Source organism: Arachis hypogaea, chromosome 3 (assembly GCF_003086295.3).
Source record: "Arachis hypogaea cultivar Tifrunner chromosome 3, arahy.Tifrunner.gnm2.J5K5, whole genome shotgun sequence".
In the NCBI taxonomy this organism is placed as follows: domain Eukaryota; kingdom Viridiplantae; phylum Streptophyta; class Magnoliopsida; order Fabales; family Fabaceae; genus Arachis; species Arachis hypogaea.
The window spans coordinates 34293686-34311264 of record NC_092038.1 but is presented as its reverse complement, the minus strand read 5'-3'; the positions used below and the strand labels follow the sequence as shown (position 1 = coordinate 34311264).

At 31.9% G+C, this 17579-nt stretch overlaps 2 protein-coding genes across 4 annotated transcripts; both read right to left on the bottom strand.

Moving 5' to 3' along the window:
- Nucleotides 1–1494: 1494 nt before the first annotated feature.
- LOC112770208 (OVARIAN TUMOR DOMAIN-containing deubiquitinating enzyme 4-like) lies at nucleotides 1495–6041 on the bottom strand. Of its 2 annotated transcripts, none has more exons than XM_025814606.3 (4): nucleotides 5735–6041; nucleotides 3823–3944; nucleotides 2210–2308; nucleotides 1495–1741 (listed from the first exon to the last, which is right to left on the bottom strand). In XM_025814606.3, the coding sequence occupies exons 2-4, from the start codon at nucleotides 3900–3902 to the stop codon at nucleotides 1573–1575; spliced, it is 348 nt and encodes a 115-aa protein (XP_025670391.1). In that variant the 5' UTR covers nucleotides 3903–3944; nucleotides 5735–6041; the 3' UTR covers nucleotides 1495–1572. The 2 variants fall into 2 exon arrangements, with proteins under 2 accessions (XP_025670391.1, XP_072088880.1); XM_072232779.1 differs by having other exon boundaries at nucleotides 2210–2276.
- Nucleotides 6042–9974: 3933 nt separating this feature from the next.
- LOC112790226 (U-box domain-containing protein 6) lies at nucleotides 9975–16061 on the bottom strand. Of its 2 annotated transcripts, none has more exons than XM_025832526.3 (6): nucleotides 15676–16061; nucleotides 14582–14675; nucleotides 13609–13794; nucleotides 13327–13434; nucleotides 11880–13030; nucleotides 9975–11283 (listed from the first exon to the last, which is right to left on the bottom strand). In XM_025832526.3, exons 2-6 carry the CDS (start codon nucleotides 14633–14635, stop codon nucleotides 10497–10499), a joined length of 2286 nt encoding a protein of 761 aa, XP_025688311.1. In that variant the 5' UTR covers nucleotides 14636–14675; nucleotides 15676–16061; the 3' UTR covers nucleotides 9975–10496. The 2 variants fall into 2 exon arrangements, with proteins under 2 accessions (XP_025688311.1, XP_025688312.1); XM_025832527.3 differs by having other exon boundaries at nucleotides 14582–14644; nucleotides 15676–16055.
- Nucleotides 16062–17579: the final 1518 nt, after the last annotated feature.

Here is a 17579-nt window from a genome sequence, read left to right as displayed (position 1 = left end):
TGATTTGAGTGGATTGTATCACATAAACTCACACTTATCCATTTAAATAGTATACTTTTGTGTTTTGTCCCTAGATTGAACCTAAATGTGAAAACATGCATTTTTGTGCTTAAACTGACGATTTTAATTCCACTTTTATGCCATTCGATGTTGTGACATGTTTGTTGAGTGATTTTAGGTCCTATAGACAAGATTGGCTAGGAAAAAGTGGAAGAAAGCATGAACAAGGGAGAACACATGAAGAAAACAAGGAGAAGCACACACAGTCAAGTGTGCGTAAGAACAAGCATGTGTGCGTGCGCACAAGATGGAAATCAACTTATGTGCGTGCGCACAACCCTTTATGCGTACGCACAGGTCCCTGCACGTGGATTCATTAATGAAACATATGATTTTCGATTTTGGGTCCTTTTGGCCCAATTTTGGAAGGATAGAAGCTAAATGGAGATGCTATGTCAAAGGGAAATGAAGCCATATCAAAGCATGGGGTTTTAGATTAGGACTTAGAGCTCATTTTTACATTTTCCATAGCAGGAGTAGGAGTCGTGTAGATAGAATACTCTCTTAGGGTTTTATTTCATTTTCCATTTCTATTGTAGCATTTTGTAAGTACTCTTTAATTTCTCTTTAATTACATTACTTTTGCTATTTTGTCTTTTGGTTCAAATTACTTTGTTTATAATTGCAATTTTAGTTTCTTGAAGTTTTTATTGATGAATTTAATGTTCCATGCTTTATATTTGTTTGGTTGAATGTTTCTTGAGTAGTTAGTTGACTCTTATTTCTATTGAGGCTAGCTTTTCACCAAGTGATTGGTGAGTTAGCTAGGATTTATGGGTTAAGGTCAATTATGCTTGATTGACTTACTCCTCAATGTTAGGGGTAGACGAAGCGAGATTGACTCATCATAGTTACCATAGTTGTGGTTATGATGATGATAGGATTTCTTAACTCTCATTCCCAAGTCAAGGCTCTTTTACACATTTATAGCATTTTCATTAGTTTTGATCTTCCTTTCTTTTAATTGCATTAAATACCTTTTTGATCATGTTCTTTAGTTCTTTTATTACTTAGTTCTTTTAATCTTTCGTTCTTTGATTTCAAAACCTCGAATTTTTCTCACAACCGAAAATGTTGACACCTTAATTGCATTGTCTTAAGGAGAACGACACGATGTTAAAAGACTCTCGGTTATTTTTATTATTTGAATTTTAAACTTTGATTAGGAGGGTTACTTGTCGGTTCGGACTATGCTACCGACGAAGAGATTGTTTTGCTAAATTTCTAAACCGTCGTTTCTCTCCTCATATCACTGCACGTAACAAAATTAATGATAATATAAAAATTTAAAATGTATATAAATATGAGTTACTGAAATATAATCTTATTGATTTTTATTTTTTACAGCAAAATAAGTTATTGGAATTTAACTATTAATCGGTAAAATTAAGTTTTATAAAAAATATATATATATATATATAATGGCACTAGTGATGGGATAGATATATAACAGGGATCTTAATAATTCACTAATCACATACATATGATATATGCAGCTTATCAAAGTTGTAATCATTTCTGCGAATATGTAGTGTTACTGGAATTGTTGAAGGCATCATAATGGCCATATCCGTGATAGATAACACGAATTGGGTTATCCTTACCATACTCTTGACCATATTCAGCTATTACTTTAAGATTCTTGGATTTCTTATCCTCCATCACCACTGTTATAGGCATCCTATAACCACAACACATATATCAATTACATCAACATATAATTCTACCTTACCAATTACCATCACTTATAGTTTGCTTATACATATATTAGAAATAAAAGCATATTTTATCCTCATATAATTTTAGCATAAAATAGGAAAAAATAAGTATGTTAAAAGATAAATATTTAACTAGAAAAGAAAATGAAATATTAATATTAGAGTCATTATAAATTAGAAAGTGAATATTGTCACTATCCTATTATATGTTATTCTCAAATTACTCCTAATTTTTATAGATCTTTTCCATTATCATAATAATAATAATAATAATAATAATAATAATAATAATAATAATAATAATAATAATAATAAGTATGAAAGTTAATTTTAAAAATATAAATAAAAATAAAATATCAATAACAAATTCATGGCAATAAAATAGACACATAAATTATAAATTATTTTGCTAACAATAAAATTGTCTTAACTGTAAAACATGCGAGGACATAAGAAGTTCAGGTTCTCCTCCCCAAACGTGAGGCTTTCGCATTTGTCCTGTGTAGGTGTCAAAGTCATCCTCAAGAAACCTATGTATATGCATTATTATAAATTACATTAAACACTGTATACTTAATTCCAACTCAAGATCAACTATAAATATATAGGGTGGCAATCGGATGGGTGGAGGCAAATTTTTGTCTTATCAAATTCTGTTTTGTTCTATAACAGTCTGTATAAAACCTGTTTTGCCTCTCCCACTATTAGTAAAATCTATATCCTAATATATCTTTGTAAGTACCCATCGCGTCTCTACCTGTTTTTATTAATTATTAAAATTTAATAAATAAAATTAAATTTTAAAATTTATATAACCACAACTATAATTATATACATAATATAAATTAAATCGCAAATTTAAGAATAATACAATATCAAACAATAATATTAATAATTTTATATGGATCAGATAATTATCCGTTCTGATTAGGTAAGACAAGTTAGAGCTTTGTGGATTTGAATAATATTATTATTCCTAATTATAAAATATTCTATAAAAAAATAATATTATTTAAATAAAAGTATTATTTTGTGCATTAGAATTGTTTCATCGTTAGATATAAAATTTATAATTATTGATTAAACTGTGACTCTGACACATTTCTTTTATTTTTTAATTTTTAATTTTAAAATTCGTTGGATCTTTCAAATAAATCATAATTTAATTTAAATGTATAATTGACATTACTCTATTTAATATATATATTGATAACTAAAGTATAAAAAGTACTAGCTAGTGCCATCATTTTAATATTGATAATTGTTTTCTCATATGTGACATAATTATTATTAAGTTAAATTACATGGACATAATTTTACTATTAGCATAATTTATTTTTAGAGAAATTCGATGTAATAATTTTATAAATATAGAAGAGTGTTATGTGTGACATAATTTAATTATGATAAAATATTAATTTAATTTACCATAATTATTAACTCTTGGTCATTGAGTGATTAATCTTTATTTCATCCATGCACCAACCATCTTATTAAATTTTAATTAATTTTTAGAGCATTTCTAATGCTAGTTCTAATTTTATTTTATTTTGGGTTCTACAAGAATATTTGTGGCATCATACGTCGATGAAAGAAAGGGATCGGAGGACTTATTGATCAGAGAAAGGGAAGGGATTTATTGGATCTAACTGACCTTATCTTGAGTGAGAGAGGCCAGTCGCAAGGCAGAAAGCTTAGTCTCTTATAAATAGTAACTTAAAATTAAAGGTGAAATTTGCTTTTCCAATGCATAGTATTATTTGAATAAGAATTTTATTATTTTAAAAACATAATTATACGAGTGGCAAAATTTTATTGGTTCTCCATTAAGATGATATTATTTTTCTAAAGTGATATCGGTTTCATTTCATAAATCAACTCCAATTCATATTTTAATTCTAAATCAATTCATTTCTTAAAAGTATCAAAAGTGATATTCTAAAAACACTTCATTGGAGATGATCTTAGATTGCATAGAATAAAATATAATTACCTTAACAATATTCATAAGTTACTTAATAAATTAATTAAGGTGAAAGATTACTTTGGCTCTAAGGTCATCTGCAAGTTCTTTTTGCCTATTGAGACTTGGAGATGGCTCCCTTCTTCTAAGGCATGCACCATACACTACAGACCTAAACAAACATCTGCCATCCCCTGGAATCCCTGTAAATATAGGCAAATATATTGTCCAAAAATTATGTTAAATCAAAATAATTAACCTATAATAAGCAAAAGTTATTTTACAAATTCATCTAAATATACAATGCAAAAAAAATTATATATGGAATGGCATAAAAACAGAAATGATAATACCATTTTCTAAGGTACTATTGTAACTACCTTAATTTTGCAATCATCATAGTAACACACGTGCGCACACATATATTAAACTACTATTTTACCCAACAATGTTTTAAACATTAACAAATTTAAGTATGAAAAAATAAAATTGACTTTTGTACGCATAAAAGATAGAATTCTATGGACAAAACTACTTAAATACTGAAACACTTTTAAAATTCTCAAACTACCCTTTTTTCTATCCCTAATTTCATTGTCAGTTTCATCCTATACTTGACCTTGGTCAACCTCTACTAGTATGGCGATGATGTTAAATTTTTCCAAGAAAATCAAACATGGAATTATGGATGTCACTTCACTTCTGAAGGAGCAACCAAACCCTTGGGAACAAAGTGATAAACTAGAACGCCAACCCTGGGACCATTGGAGGGAGCACAAGTGTGCAGAACGACGTCGAAGAGCTTCTTCTCTTTCTTGAAGAATGTCTGATGGTTCTGATTACGTAACGAAGAAGAAGAATAATTGTATAATAATTTGTGTGAGGATTCAAATGAGTAAGAGAAATAATTTATAGAAATGAATGAATGGACTGTATATTGATGATTGAAAAAATTTATAAAACATCTCTTTCGAGTTGAATGAAAAACTCCTCCTAGATTCCATAATGATTTCTCAAATCTCTGCGGGTGGGGAAGGTTTTGTTTTGTTTTTTATTATTATTAGGATAATTTGATCTAAAAAATAACATTGAAAAAGATGATTTTATAACTTTTTATAATATTGAGAATAAAAAAAATGAAAAGATCAAAGATGATTTCGATCCAAAATTTTAAGAACGAAATATATATTATAAAAAAAAATTTAAATGTACATAGAACACTAATGTTTTAGTAATTTTAATCATTAATATATGTTATATATATTTTTTATAATTAAAATCAACGATTAAAATAGTTGAAATACCGCTGTACTTGTTACACTTAAAATTCTTCCTATGTTATATTAGTAAGATGAATAACCAAAATAAAACAGAGCATTATTGATGGGAAAACAAAGTCCGAACAATACTATTTGGAAAAATAAAACATAAGCAGAAATATACTACTTAGCCTAGGCTCTAAGGGTCCAACTTCCTATGTATTTTACCAATAACCTTATCCCAAACACTTATACCCCACATCCAAGCCAACCATATAAATAAACTCAATCAAATAATAACACATCAAGTATTTGTACTTTGTGATATAACTTTTCTTTTGCCCACCTTGCCATCAAGAGTTAGCATGCCAAAACATCACTAGGGTGTTTAGAATGAAAAAAAAAGGAAATAAAAAGAAAAGAAAAGGAGATAGAACTCAAAAAACTAAATTATAAAATTGAATTAAATTACATGATTTGCAATAGCCATGAAATGAACTGCCTTCTTGACCAATTTACAACTGAATTCTCAAAATATAATTTCAAGCCAGAGAATTGAATTGAATTCGTTGAACGAATTCAGTACAAGCAAGGCGTTCCAAAGACCCATGTTAAACAAGCGATGGTTTTACAAGAAAACTAGTTATGTCTTGTAAACTCAAAAGTTACTCAAGCATATAAAAATAAAAACATAATAATATATAGCACTAAAAATTAAAAAAGGCACGACATACAGATTATTGGAAGTTTGTTACTGAACGACTTTTCTGATTGCGGCATCACTAGAACCCCCGAGCTAACACCTGTTTGGTGCTATTGCGTTTTGAGCTTCAAGAATGGAGTTCGTGGGCACTTCCTCCAAACGCTCCTTATCTCTATCATCTTAGTTTCCTTGTGGTTGAGCTGTGACATGAAATTCTCACTAGAGAATCGAATACGGTTCCCCCTTCTCTCACCTTTTCATTTTTTTTCGTTTTTTTTTAATTTATTCATTATGCCACAAAAACAGGAACATAATTTTAATTTGTTAACAGACACATTGTTGAGTTGTCGCGTTACATATTAAATATATTTCAAATATCATATTTATATGACATTTCACATTTTCAATTGTGTTTTAATAAAAAAAAAATTCTTTAGACACACTTAAATATAATTAAGTGTAGACGTGTTTAACTTTATTCTTTGCTAATATACTTATGCTTAAAATGAATTTAACACTATGTTTGGTTTAAGAAAAAATAAGAGAAAAGAAAAAAGATGGAAGGAAAATGAATGGAAAATGTTATTTTTCTTTGTTTGGATTCCAAAAAAATGGGAAGAAAGAAAATTTTTTTGTGGGTCTCACCAAAAAAATTTTCCATTCACAACAAGCAAGAAAACAAGGAGATAAAAATTATTTTTTTGTGTATTTACAATATTATCCATAATTGTATTATTATTAATATAAATTTAGTTTTAATAGTTTTAATATATTATTATAATAAAGATTCATATTTAAATATTATATATGTATTAAATAAATAATTTAAATTAAATATATAAAATTATAATATTTTAAATATTTATAAAATGTAATAAAATATAAATAAATAAAAATATTTATACTTTATTTTGTTATAAAAATATTAATATAATTTTATACTATTATAATTTTCTTTTTTCTTATTTTTCTTTCTATTCAAACAAAAAAAAAATTTTCCTATTTTCTTTTCATTCATTTTCTCTTCATCCAAATAACGCATAAATAATTTCACTTTTTTTATTTTCTTTTTTTTTTCTATATCCGCTAGGGCTGGAAGTGAGCCGAGCTGAGCCGAGTTAGACCAAGCTCAAGCTCGGCTCACGAAAATTGAGCTTGGCTCACGGCTCGACTCATTAACAATCGAGCATATTTCTTAAGCTCAAGCTCGGCTCACCGAAAGCTCACGAGCTGGCTCGAGCTCACGAGGTAGCTCAAATAAAAGAAACATAAATACATAATCTATAATTCTATATCAGTAAATTATAACTTATATGTTTTAAAAAATATTTAAAAAGATCAATTTTTTATATTGTTTATGTATCAATAAAATATAAATTTTTTATTTATGTCCTATATTAAAATTATATGTAAAAAATAAATATAAATATTAAATGATTAAGATTGTTATAATATATATATATATATATATATATATATATATATATATATATATATATATATATATATATATATATAATCGAGCCAGCTCACGAGCTAATGAGCTGAGCTTATCCAAGCTCAAGCTCGGCTCATTTAATTTATGAGCTCAATTCCAGGCTCAAGCTTAGCTCACCAGCTCACGAGCTTAGCTTATCGAGCTGTTAACGAGTCGAACTCGAGCTGGCTCATGAGCTGGCTTGACTCACTTCCAGTCCTAATATCCGCCTAAAAGTTGTTAGAAAAAATAACATGGATGCATAATTCTAGTCGGATATCATCCTATGAACTATGAAGTATAAACCGAATGTGGGAATACTTGGAAGAGACTTTAACGCACAAAACTTTTAACCAAAGAGGTACAAGAATTAAGATGGAATCTTTCCAGATTTAGTCCTAATCTCGTTTAGATGTAAATAGAATGATATGCTCTGTATGGACCAGCATGCCCGTCTAATATGACAGGCTGCTTTAGAAATAGAAAATATAAGAAGCCAATTTTTAGTTAGCCAATATCAACTAACTTTATTTTAGGATTTATATTTAGAATTAAGGATTTATAATTTAGAATCTAGAATTTAAAATAAATAAAATAACTTTTAAAAAATTGGATAATCTTGACAAGAAAAAATAGCTTTCTAACATTACTCTTTAAAAAAAGGATAAATAGGTCTCTGACTTTTTGTTCTGCGGACATTTTCGTCTCTGACCATTGAAAATTACTTTTAAGTATCTGACCTTCACAAAACTTAGACGGATCAGTCCCTCCGTCCAAATGCATCATCCGTCAGACCTAACGGAAAAGTCTGACGTGGCTCACGCGTACGCATCGCCATGAAGTCAACAAATCCTCATTTCTTCATGAATTCTCCACTTTACATGCTTTTTTTTTTCCATTTCTTTCAAGCCATTCTTACCTTCAAAACTTTAAATCACTCAAACAAACATATCAAGGCATCGAATGGAAGAAAAGTAAATTAAATTTAGCAATTTAATAGCCTAAAAAACATGTTTTCAATCATTAAGCACACTTAGGAGAAATTCACAAAACCATGTTATTTTAGTAAATAAATGTAGAAAAAGTTGATAAAATCCACCAAATTCAATACAATAGAAACCATAAAATTGTAGTTCATCAACGTTCCCACACTTAGACATTAGCATGTCTAAGTAGGGCTAAGATAGTATGATAATTTATGAATTCCACTCATTCAAATCTCAAAATGAAGTATAAATATACTTACAAGAAGAAAGCTCGTGAAAGCAAAAAACAAGGGATTGAACATCAAATCCTCACCGGAAGTGTTTGCACTTTAATCTCTTTAGTGTTTGAAGGTCGATTCTCTCAATTCTCTACTAATCTTGCTTTTTAAGACTTGCTCTTTTTCTACCAATCAACATATATTCAATGCATGGATACATATATCAAGAGGTCTTTTCAAGGGTTGTAATGGGGTTAGGACTAAATTTAATTTACTTTTCTCTCATTCGATGTCTTAATATGTTTGTTTGAGTGATTCAAAGTTTTGAAGGTAAAAGAAATGGGAAAAAAAGCCATGCAAAGTGGAGAATTCATGAAAAAATGAGGATTTGTTAAATTCATGGCGATTCGTACACGTGGGTAGAAATGAAGATTTGTTGAATTCATGTCGACGCGTACGCGAAAGGGAAGTCTGGCGGCGCGTACGCGTGACCCACACGTACGCATGACAAGCATTACGGGAGCCACGTCAAACTTTTCCGTTGGGTCTTGGACGGAAAGACTGATCCGTTCAAGTTTTGTGAAAAGTCAAGAACTTTAAAGTATTTTTCAATAGTTAGGGACGACGAAAATGTCCGCGGTACAAAAGGTCAGGACCTATTTGTCCTTTTCTCTTACTCTTTAAAAATGGCATACTCGATGTGATCATGTGAGGCATTTGCTAAATTCAGCACCGTCAACATCAAGATCAAGATCATGGCTCTGGAATGTCTAGTAAAGGAACCAAGAAAGGAGGTAAAGGGAAACAAGGGAAAAAGGGTTGGTGATCAGAGGCATTGTTGAGTACAATCCTGGTGCACATATTGTGAAAAATTAAATGTAGTGATTGATCAATGTCTTCATAAATTTAGTACAGCAGTTATATCTTGCAAATAACTTCCTTCAAGGCCAAGTACGTGGTAGAACTTTGAGTGAACTAGACCTATCTAACAATAAGTTGACCATGGGAATCCACGAGCTCGTTCATGCATTTTCTCCTTGCATTCACAAAACATTGCCTACTTTGGATTTGGGAAGGAATCAAATTACTAGTATGATGACAAACCTTTCTCAATTTTCTTCTCTTCAAGTATTAGGACTCGATAGCAATGAATTGAATGGAACTTACATGAAGGGTTTGGCCAGCTATCCAATTTGGAAGACTTACGCTTCAAAAGAATACAATAGAAGGTTCAATAGGTCAAGAGGTCAATTTGTAAATAAAAATTATATAAGCCCTACATACTAAAAGCAAGGGGCCATTTTGCTATTTCAAATGGGATGGCTAATGTTACTCCCCAACATAGGATGGAGTAGCCATACCTTCCTAACTATCTACTTTGTAATAATAGATAAAAGTTCTTGCAACACCACTTGTATATTGCATCTATACTTGCTCTAATACCCATTTTTTAACACCCAAAACGCTAATCTACTCATAATTTGGATTAGGTGTTAATGATTACCTCAATTTTGGGTGTATAAACAAAACATCTCCATGCTTTGTTTGGTTCATGTCCTTGGACAAAAACATGTTCAATAGTGTAAAATGTAAACACGAACAAGTAGACTAAATATTATTTGTCTTGAAACAGAATTCTCGAGCACTTCCGTAAAGTAGAAACACAATTCAAGGACAAAAGTACGTACCACATTGCCGTACATCGAACATGCACCAATGGCCGCCAATGACTTTCCAGCAACGGTCCAGTAGCTGACAATGGCAATCTAAACACTGGCAGCTGTGGTTTGAAAAGGGGTAATAATCTCCAACTATTAAGATAGAGAAACATTTCTGTGTGTTTCTAACTCGACCTTTCAAAAGTAAATTTAAGACGTGGAACACCTATTATATATTACCAAAAATTAAATAAATATCTAATACTAAGAATTGACTGATATTACAATGAGGAAAGAAACTGAAGAATTATCAGAAGCCACAAAATTACACATGCATGTACATCTCCTCTACGCGTTGGAAAAACCAGTCAGAGCACCCAATGGAACAGGACTTGAGCTTAGGATAAAAACCAGGGCTAGTAGAAGCTAGGCATCGAAAGATTTGCACTGAGACCTAACACTGGTAAACAGAATAGCTCTTGCTTTTCCACAGAAAGCTTAAAGCCTTCCCCACCTTTCTCCTAGATGTAGACTTGCATAGTGGTTTCATCTCAGGCTTAGGCATAGATGAATTGCTGGTTTCTGGTCGGCCTTGTGGCTTGGATGGGGAATGCTCTTCTTGTCGTTGCTCTCGGAAGAGCATCAACAGCTTTTGAGATTTTTCTCTGCCTCTTGACGTCCCATTCACCGATATTGAGACCAAGGCAGGGATGACCCCTTCTTGAAGGACCATCTCGCAACATTTCTTGCTTCGGTTACACAAAATTAGGAGACATGCGACGGCTTGCTCTTGCTCTAGGAGCTCACCAGTGTCGAGTATTGACGCCAATGTGCTTATGATTCCTGGAGATGACACAATTTCCTCTCTACCCAATTGAGAAACCGCCAAATTTATCAATACAGCTATGCATTTTTCCGTCCACACACTATCACCCTGGCCTACAAGCTGGGATTGCAAGCCAACAATGATTCCAGATGAAAGGAGGTATGGAATGTTGGTGGGTACGGTGGAAAGATTATAGAGTGTGTGGAGCGAATCTAGCTTGCATTGAACATCAGAGCTGGATTTAAGAATCTTGACTAGGAATGGGACAGCCTGACCTGAACCAATCATAGGCTTGACTTCTTCAAGGCAAGAGAGATTTAGATACAGGGCAGTTGCACACCCATAGCAAGTAGGTTTATAGATCATTTCGTCCAACAAGGATAAGACTCCGGCTGATATCATCATTTCCTTGTTTCTGTTGAAAAGAAAAAGGAACAAATGAGTGTGAGTATGCAATGATTTGGAAAAGTGGAGAAAGAAAGGTAATAACTATTGCTATCTGGAACATTTATTCTGCACCACCATCAGAAATTTCAGCCTCAATTATTATTGGAGCATAAATCTGTCTATTTTTTCCTATATAAACAATGTCAATGTCAAAATTTAACAAGCAAAATAATCAATTTTCAAATTTGAGTTGCACTAAGCAGTAAGCACATTGTCTTCATTTCTTTCTCCTGTGTGTCCATTTCAAGAAGGGGAGTGGGGGATTAATACATCATAAGAGAGAGGCTTCAAAAAATAAATACATATAACTTGCAATTTATTTTTCCACAAAATGATGGAAGCTCTTGAAGAGGTACATGATGATCAGATCATTGGGATTAAATTATGAATATTTTGTTACTACAACATAACCAAGTAAGTGTGGTTCTAGCTAAATGCAAGAGCATCACTTTTCAATCACCAAATGTTGTTTAAGTCTTTTAATAAAATGGAAAAGCAGTTTTACCTTATGGTTAAAAACTACGAAAACTACAAATAATAATACATACATACAATAATACACACCTGTCATTGTTCACAGCAAGGTTGAACAGGGCCATAGCTCCATTTTCTTGATCCATCGCATTTCCTTCACGCAAAGCTGATTGGAGAAACTGCATAAGTGCTTCAACAAATCCATTAGCACCCATAAATGTCCTGGCGTCCTCATCATCCCTTAGCAACATCCTTAACCTTTGTACAACCTTACACTTCCCCTGTAAGTCGTTCCCTTCTGTTAAGACTTTCAGAAAACTAAGATACTGTTCATTATCGTCCTCTTGTGTAGACACACTTTCAGCTCCAGCTACCCCGGTTTGCTCTGACATGCTGCTCTCTTCTACTGGAACCACTTTCGCACCTTTCAACTTGCAAGAATTTACACTGTTAACAGATTTTGAATTTGTGGAATCGGTATCTGATAAAGCCAATCTCCAATAGTTAAAATCAAGAGATTCGGGAGGGCCTTCAGGAATAGGAATTCCATTCTGTGCACACCAACTAGCCACAAGATTCTTGACATTGTAATTAGGAGTCAATAAAAGATGTGGAAGTTTCTGTTGAGTCTTTGGGCAGGTGTTATGCCCATCACTGAACCATTTTTCTATACAAGCCCTTTCGTATGTTTGACCTGAAGCAATTATAACAGGATCACTCATGAGTTGCAGAGATATCGGACACCTCAACTCTTCAGGGGGAAGGGGCATCTGGCCTGATTTTCTATTATTCGGCTTTAAGTTAATGGAACTAAGTTTTGAAAATACTCTATCAAACGCTTGAGTCTGAACACCATCCTCAACATATCCATTAACGGTAGGTGAACAGGGTTGGGAGCCCTGAGAATCATTATCATCTGAGAATTCACTTCTAAACAACTTAGAATATTTCCTCATGAGGTGTAAAAGATATGCAATAATTGATTCCTTCCGCTTGTCTTCCTCAGCCTGAGCCCTTTCAATGAGTTTTTTGAGAGCTCTTCGTTCAGTAAGAGCTGCTCTTGAAGATGTAATTCCAAGTCTAGTAGCAGCCTGATGAAAACATTCAAGTTCACTACTGTCATTAGAGTTGTCAAGCTTCCTTCCCTGCTGAAGCAATGCAATTAAATCGTCGCCAACTTGTTTTTCTAAGGGGTCAATTGCAAAAACCGTACTTGCAAGTTCATCCACAATTTTCTCAACCTGCTCAAAAATAAATCAAATGTCAAGTATGATTAAAAAAGGAGGGGGACCCGGGGGGGGGGGGGGGGGGGGTTGTCCATTATGATCAGGATTCAGTGTACAGAGCTGAGTTTAGAATATAGCAAACAAGGTGGCATTGAGTTATTTTGGAAATAAATGAAACATAAAAAATAGACCGCCCCTCACTCATTCAGAAAGCAAGTAGCAAGGCTGTGTAAGAGCCTCCACATAATAGAACAAGAGAAACTGAAACATGGAAAAGCAAGCTATACATCCATATCGTTGAAGATTATCACCTGACACCCAATAGATTGAGGAACAATATCTTCCACCAGTTTAAGACTGTCAACAAGTGCAGACTTAGCCTTTTCAAATTTTTGAAGTACGGCGTCGCCAGTTATCGCCTGTGTCATAAGTGATATTATATGCAAGATGTTCCACAAGTAGTATTCCAAATCAGATAACCTAATGGGCTATAAATAACTTGTTGAAAGGGCTAAGGTAACTAAATCCACCCTACATAATGGTACACTAGGAAAATAGAATTGAAAACTATACAATAATAACGAAAATTGTACCAGGTAAAGTTTACTACACTCTGAGCAGTGCTGAAGAACATTCTTCGACTTCTCTAAAGCTACATGCAGTGAACATAATGCCTGTATTCCAGATTTGCTCCTAGGCTTAGCTGCTTCTAGAGAAGGAAATATTGTCAATATTTTACAATATATTGCAGAAAGAGTCCTGCACATTTCTCCATGTAACTGCACAAGATACCAAACACTCATTGTCAGCTGAAAATAGAGAATTTAACAATTAAAAAAAATGAAAGAATTGGAAAAATATCCCAAAAAACCAGAGCAAGAGAACTATACATAAAATTTACTCTCTTATGTTTTTTTTTTGCAGCAATTCTAAACCTTCTTTAAAAAGCAGTAGTGTTAATTGTGTAAAAGAAAATAATTCAATGTGGTTCAAACAGAGGACAGTTACTTTTACTTCAAAAAAAAAGAATAGGAAAAGGAAAATATGCAACTAATGTGTATACATATATAAATAAATATATGTATATATATGAAAAAAAAGGGTAAAGAACACTTTTTGTCCTTAATGCTTGCAATTTTCTTCAAAAATATCCCTAACGTTTAACTTCATTCAATTTTGTCCTCATCGTTTTTTATTCATTCAATTTTGTCCCTAACCATTTTGATAAAGTTACCCTTGGACATTTTAAATTTTGTCCCTAACGTTTTAGATGGTGTTAACGTCCATGGGTAATTTTGACATAAATCGAAAACGTTAGCGACAAAATTGAATGAAATTAAATGTTAGTGGGATTTTTGAAGAAAATTGTAAACATTAGGAACAAGAAGCATACTTTACCTGAAAAAAAAAGACTCGATAATTATACTTGAATATTAAGTACTACAGGAATTATGGAGCAATTACAATTGACGAATGAATACAAATTTATCAATATTAGCAAAGTAAAGGATTAAAGGAAGAATTTCTAACAGTTATCCCACAATAATTTCAGACATGTCATCATACCTTGGCATCACTTGCTGCAAAAAGATTTTCTTCAAGCTCAGCAACATCCATCATTCAAATTCACTGTGAAAACTTAGATGCTAAATGATCCCAACTATATTTAACGATGATCAAAATCAGGAAACAAATAAAATTAGCAAAGTAGTGGTAAAGAAAAATGGCGCTACCAGTTCAGAATTTTTAAATTAAAAAAAAAAATGCATGTGATTAGACCATGCTGCAATCAACTAAAAGTCCAACCATTCTTCAGTTTCATTTCGTTTAATTTACCCAAGAAAGGTAAGTAGCGTGTTGAAAATACTAATAAAAATTTAGTGACTCTATTTATTGGGAATTTCTTTATATCAATCAAACAAATAAATAATAAATAAAACAATGACTTCAAACTTGTTTTACATGCAAAACGTAAACTGCATCAATATTCTCTTTTTGCGTATAAATATTCTAAACATACAACAAAAGGAAAAGTACCTTGTAAGCAAACCTAACATAAAGCAATTCGGTAGGCATTGGATTTGCAATGCTCTCTTTTTGTTTTTTAAGAGAAAGAATTCAAATTATTCTCTCTTAGTTTTCAACATTTTTTCCCCAACCAAAGAGGAGAAAAGGGTTTTCCAATTAACACAATAAAAAATTATAGTAATTTAAATTGGAAAAGGCAAAGACATCCGTGACAAATCTTCACAATAGAAAGATTAAGACAAAATTTGAAAAGTAACCAAAACAATTTCGACATTGTCCATTTTTCATGGTATAAATAATCAAATGAAAGGAGAAAATGCTGATTTTTCGGTTATTTTTTCTCTCGTTACAAAAACATGTTCACAGCGAGCAAATTAATCAACGCATTCTTATTTAACAGCTTCACAATCCCAAAAATAAACGCCAAAAACAAAAAATTAGCACAAAGCAATCGCAAAGAACATAATCTCCAGCTGAGATCTTCACTCCAACAACACATAAAAGGATTAAAAATTACAGAAAAATCCTTAGAGAGAGAAAAATAAATCAGATTGAGGAAGCATTGAAAGGCAAAATGAGCATGTGAGAAATGTGAGATGCGGGATTAGGGTTTGAGAGAAGAAATAACGTACCAGAGAAGAAGAAGAAGAAGAGATGGTGCTGGAGGGTTTGTTCATTGAGAAATGGAATTCTTTTAGAGCGAAAAAAAATTAATTAACAAAAAATGAAAAAAGAAAAAAGAAGAAGAAGAACTGGTTGTTTTTTTTGGGTTGTGAGGATCTGTTTAATGTGAGAGACAGAGAGGTAATGAGTAATGAGGTTTAGACCGGAAGGAACGACTAGTTCGGAGGACGCACACAAGGACAGCAGAGAGAGAGAGAGAGAGAGAAAGAAATGTGGAGGGAGATGACGAGATTTGGTTATTCTTATTTCTCACTTTCTTCTTCTCTTTCCTTGTGTGTGAGTGTTACCGGGTGGAAGTGGAATTGAGCCGAAGCAGGAAACCGAATTTAATTGCAAAGTTTAAATTTGGGGGGGTTAACACTTAACACCCAACACTTCACAGTTAGAATAGTCTTTGTCACTATCAAATTAATTTTCAAAACAATCATGTCTCAAATTAGGATTTTTTTTTAATAGATAAAAATTATATTTACCCTTTTAAACGTTTTTCAAATTTTTTACCATTTTAAATATTCTAAAACAATTTTACAGGCAATTTATCATACAGATTAGTGTTAAATACGTGCAATGTACGGACTTATATTTAAATTTGACATGTTAAATTAAAATAATATTTTATCATCAGAAATTTTTTGAGTTTAGTATAACATAATCATCGTCATTACATAATAAACATACTTAATATGCTGTTTTATCTTTATTCAAATTAAAAAGCAAATAGAAGATTTTGAAGTCTATAATATTCTTGAATTATAAGGAAGAAGACATGAAAAAAATAAGAACATATATAACTGTAATAATAGTATGTCAATTTTACAATAAATTTTTTATCCAAAGGCTAATAAAAATTTATCGACAACCTAGTATCTTACTAACTTCATTAGAAAAGCAATTAGCATATGATGTTGTAGATAAATTAGTTATATCTACAGTAGATATTTATACAGAAGTGTAAATCATAACATGCTATTAAAATAAAAATAATATTATTCTTACCTAAATATTATTAAAAACTTCTTTGAACACGACATTTGTTGTTGATGACTTTGAATTGACGTCTTCATCTAGAATTAAAACCCTGAGGCCACAGAAACTCTTAACTCTTGACAAAGCAAAATAAAGTTGTCCATGAGTGAATACTGATTTTGGCAAGTAAAGTCTTACATATGATAATGATTGACCCTAACTCTTATTAATGGCCATTGCAAAGCATACTATTAATGGAAATTGTCTCCATTGAAACTTAAATGGCAATCCTGAATCTGAAGGGATCAAGTTCATTCTTGGAATGTATAATTTATCTCCAATATTTCTACCGGTCACTACCGTCGCTCCAATTACATTGCTGCCAAGTTCGTTTAACTATTCATCTTGTCCCGTTGCATAAACCTGAAATATGGTCTATGTTTCATAGTAGTATTACAGCGACTCCTGGCTTCAAAGTCAACTTGTGATTGGATAGTCTCAAACACTTGATGTCATTTAGGAACTCTGGTGTAAACCACTCTTGTTGTACATCTTCATTCTCATCAGCTTGACATGTTGTGTCAGAACTCAAATACTCCTTTTCAATACCTGAAAAGATTGTTAAGACAAAATCGTTTACCTTCTCGACACTCTCAAGTGTGTGGGTGTAAGAATTTTTCTACTCTGAAAATACCTGTAAGCTGTAATCTGACATGTTTTACAACAAATTTGGATATGCAAAGTTTACCAAATGAGAGAGAGTGTCATCAGTAGTTGTAATCAATAGATCATTTGGAATTTCAATTTCTAATTCATCACCAACAGCAGAACCAATATTTTCATTTTCAACATCAAGTATCCAATTAGCAAATCTCTTCCTTTCACC

Excerpts from the sequence above, each read along its gene's own strand:
- LOC112770208 (XM_025814606.3), bottom strand. The coding sequence starts at position 3,902 with ATGGTGCATGCCTTAGAAGAAGGGAGCCATCTCCAAGTCTCAATAGGC. Across the intron at positions 2,309-3,822 it reads CAGATGACCTTAGAGCCAAA|GTTTCTTGAGGATGACTTTG; the intron begins GTAATCTTTCAC and ends GCATATACATAG. Across the intron at positions 1,742-2,209 it reads ATGTCCTCGCATGTTTTACA|GATGCCTATAACAGTGGTGA; the intron begins GTTAAGACAATT and ends TTGTGGTTATAG.
- LOC112790226 (XM_025832526.3), bottom strand. The coding sequence starts at position 14,635 with ATGATGGATGTTGCTGAGCTTGAAGAAAATCTTTTTGCAGCAAGTGAT. Across the intron at positions 13,795-14,581 it reads TTGCAGCAAGTGATGCCAAG|TTACATGGAGAAATGTGCAG; the intron begins GTATGATGACAT and ends TATCTTGTGCAG. Across the intron at positions 13,435-13,608 it reads AGTGTAGTAAACTTTACCTG|GCGATAACTGGCGACGCCGT; the intron begins GTACAATTTTCG and ends CTTATGACACAG.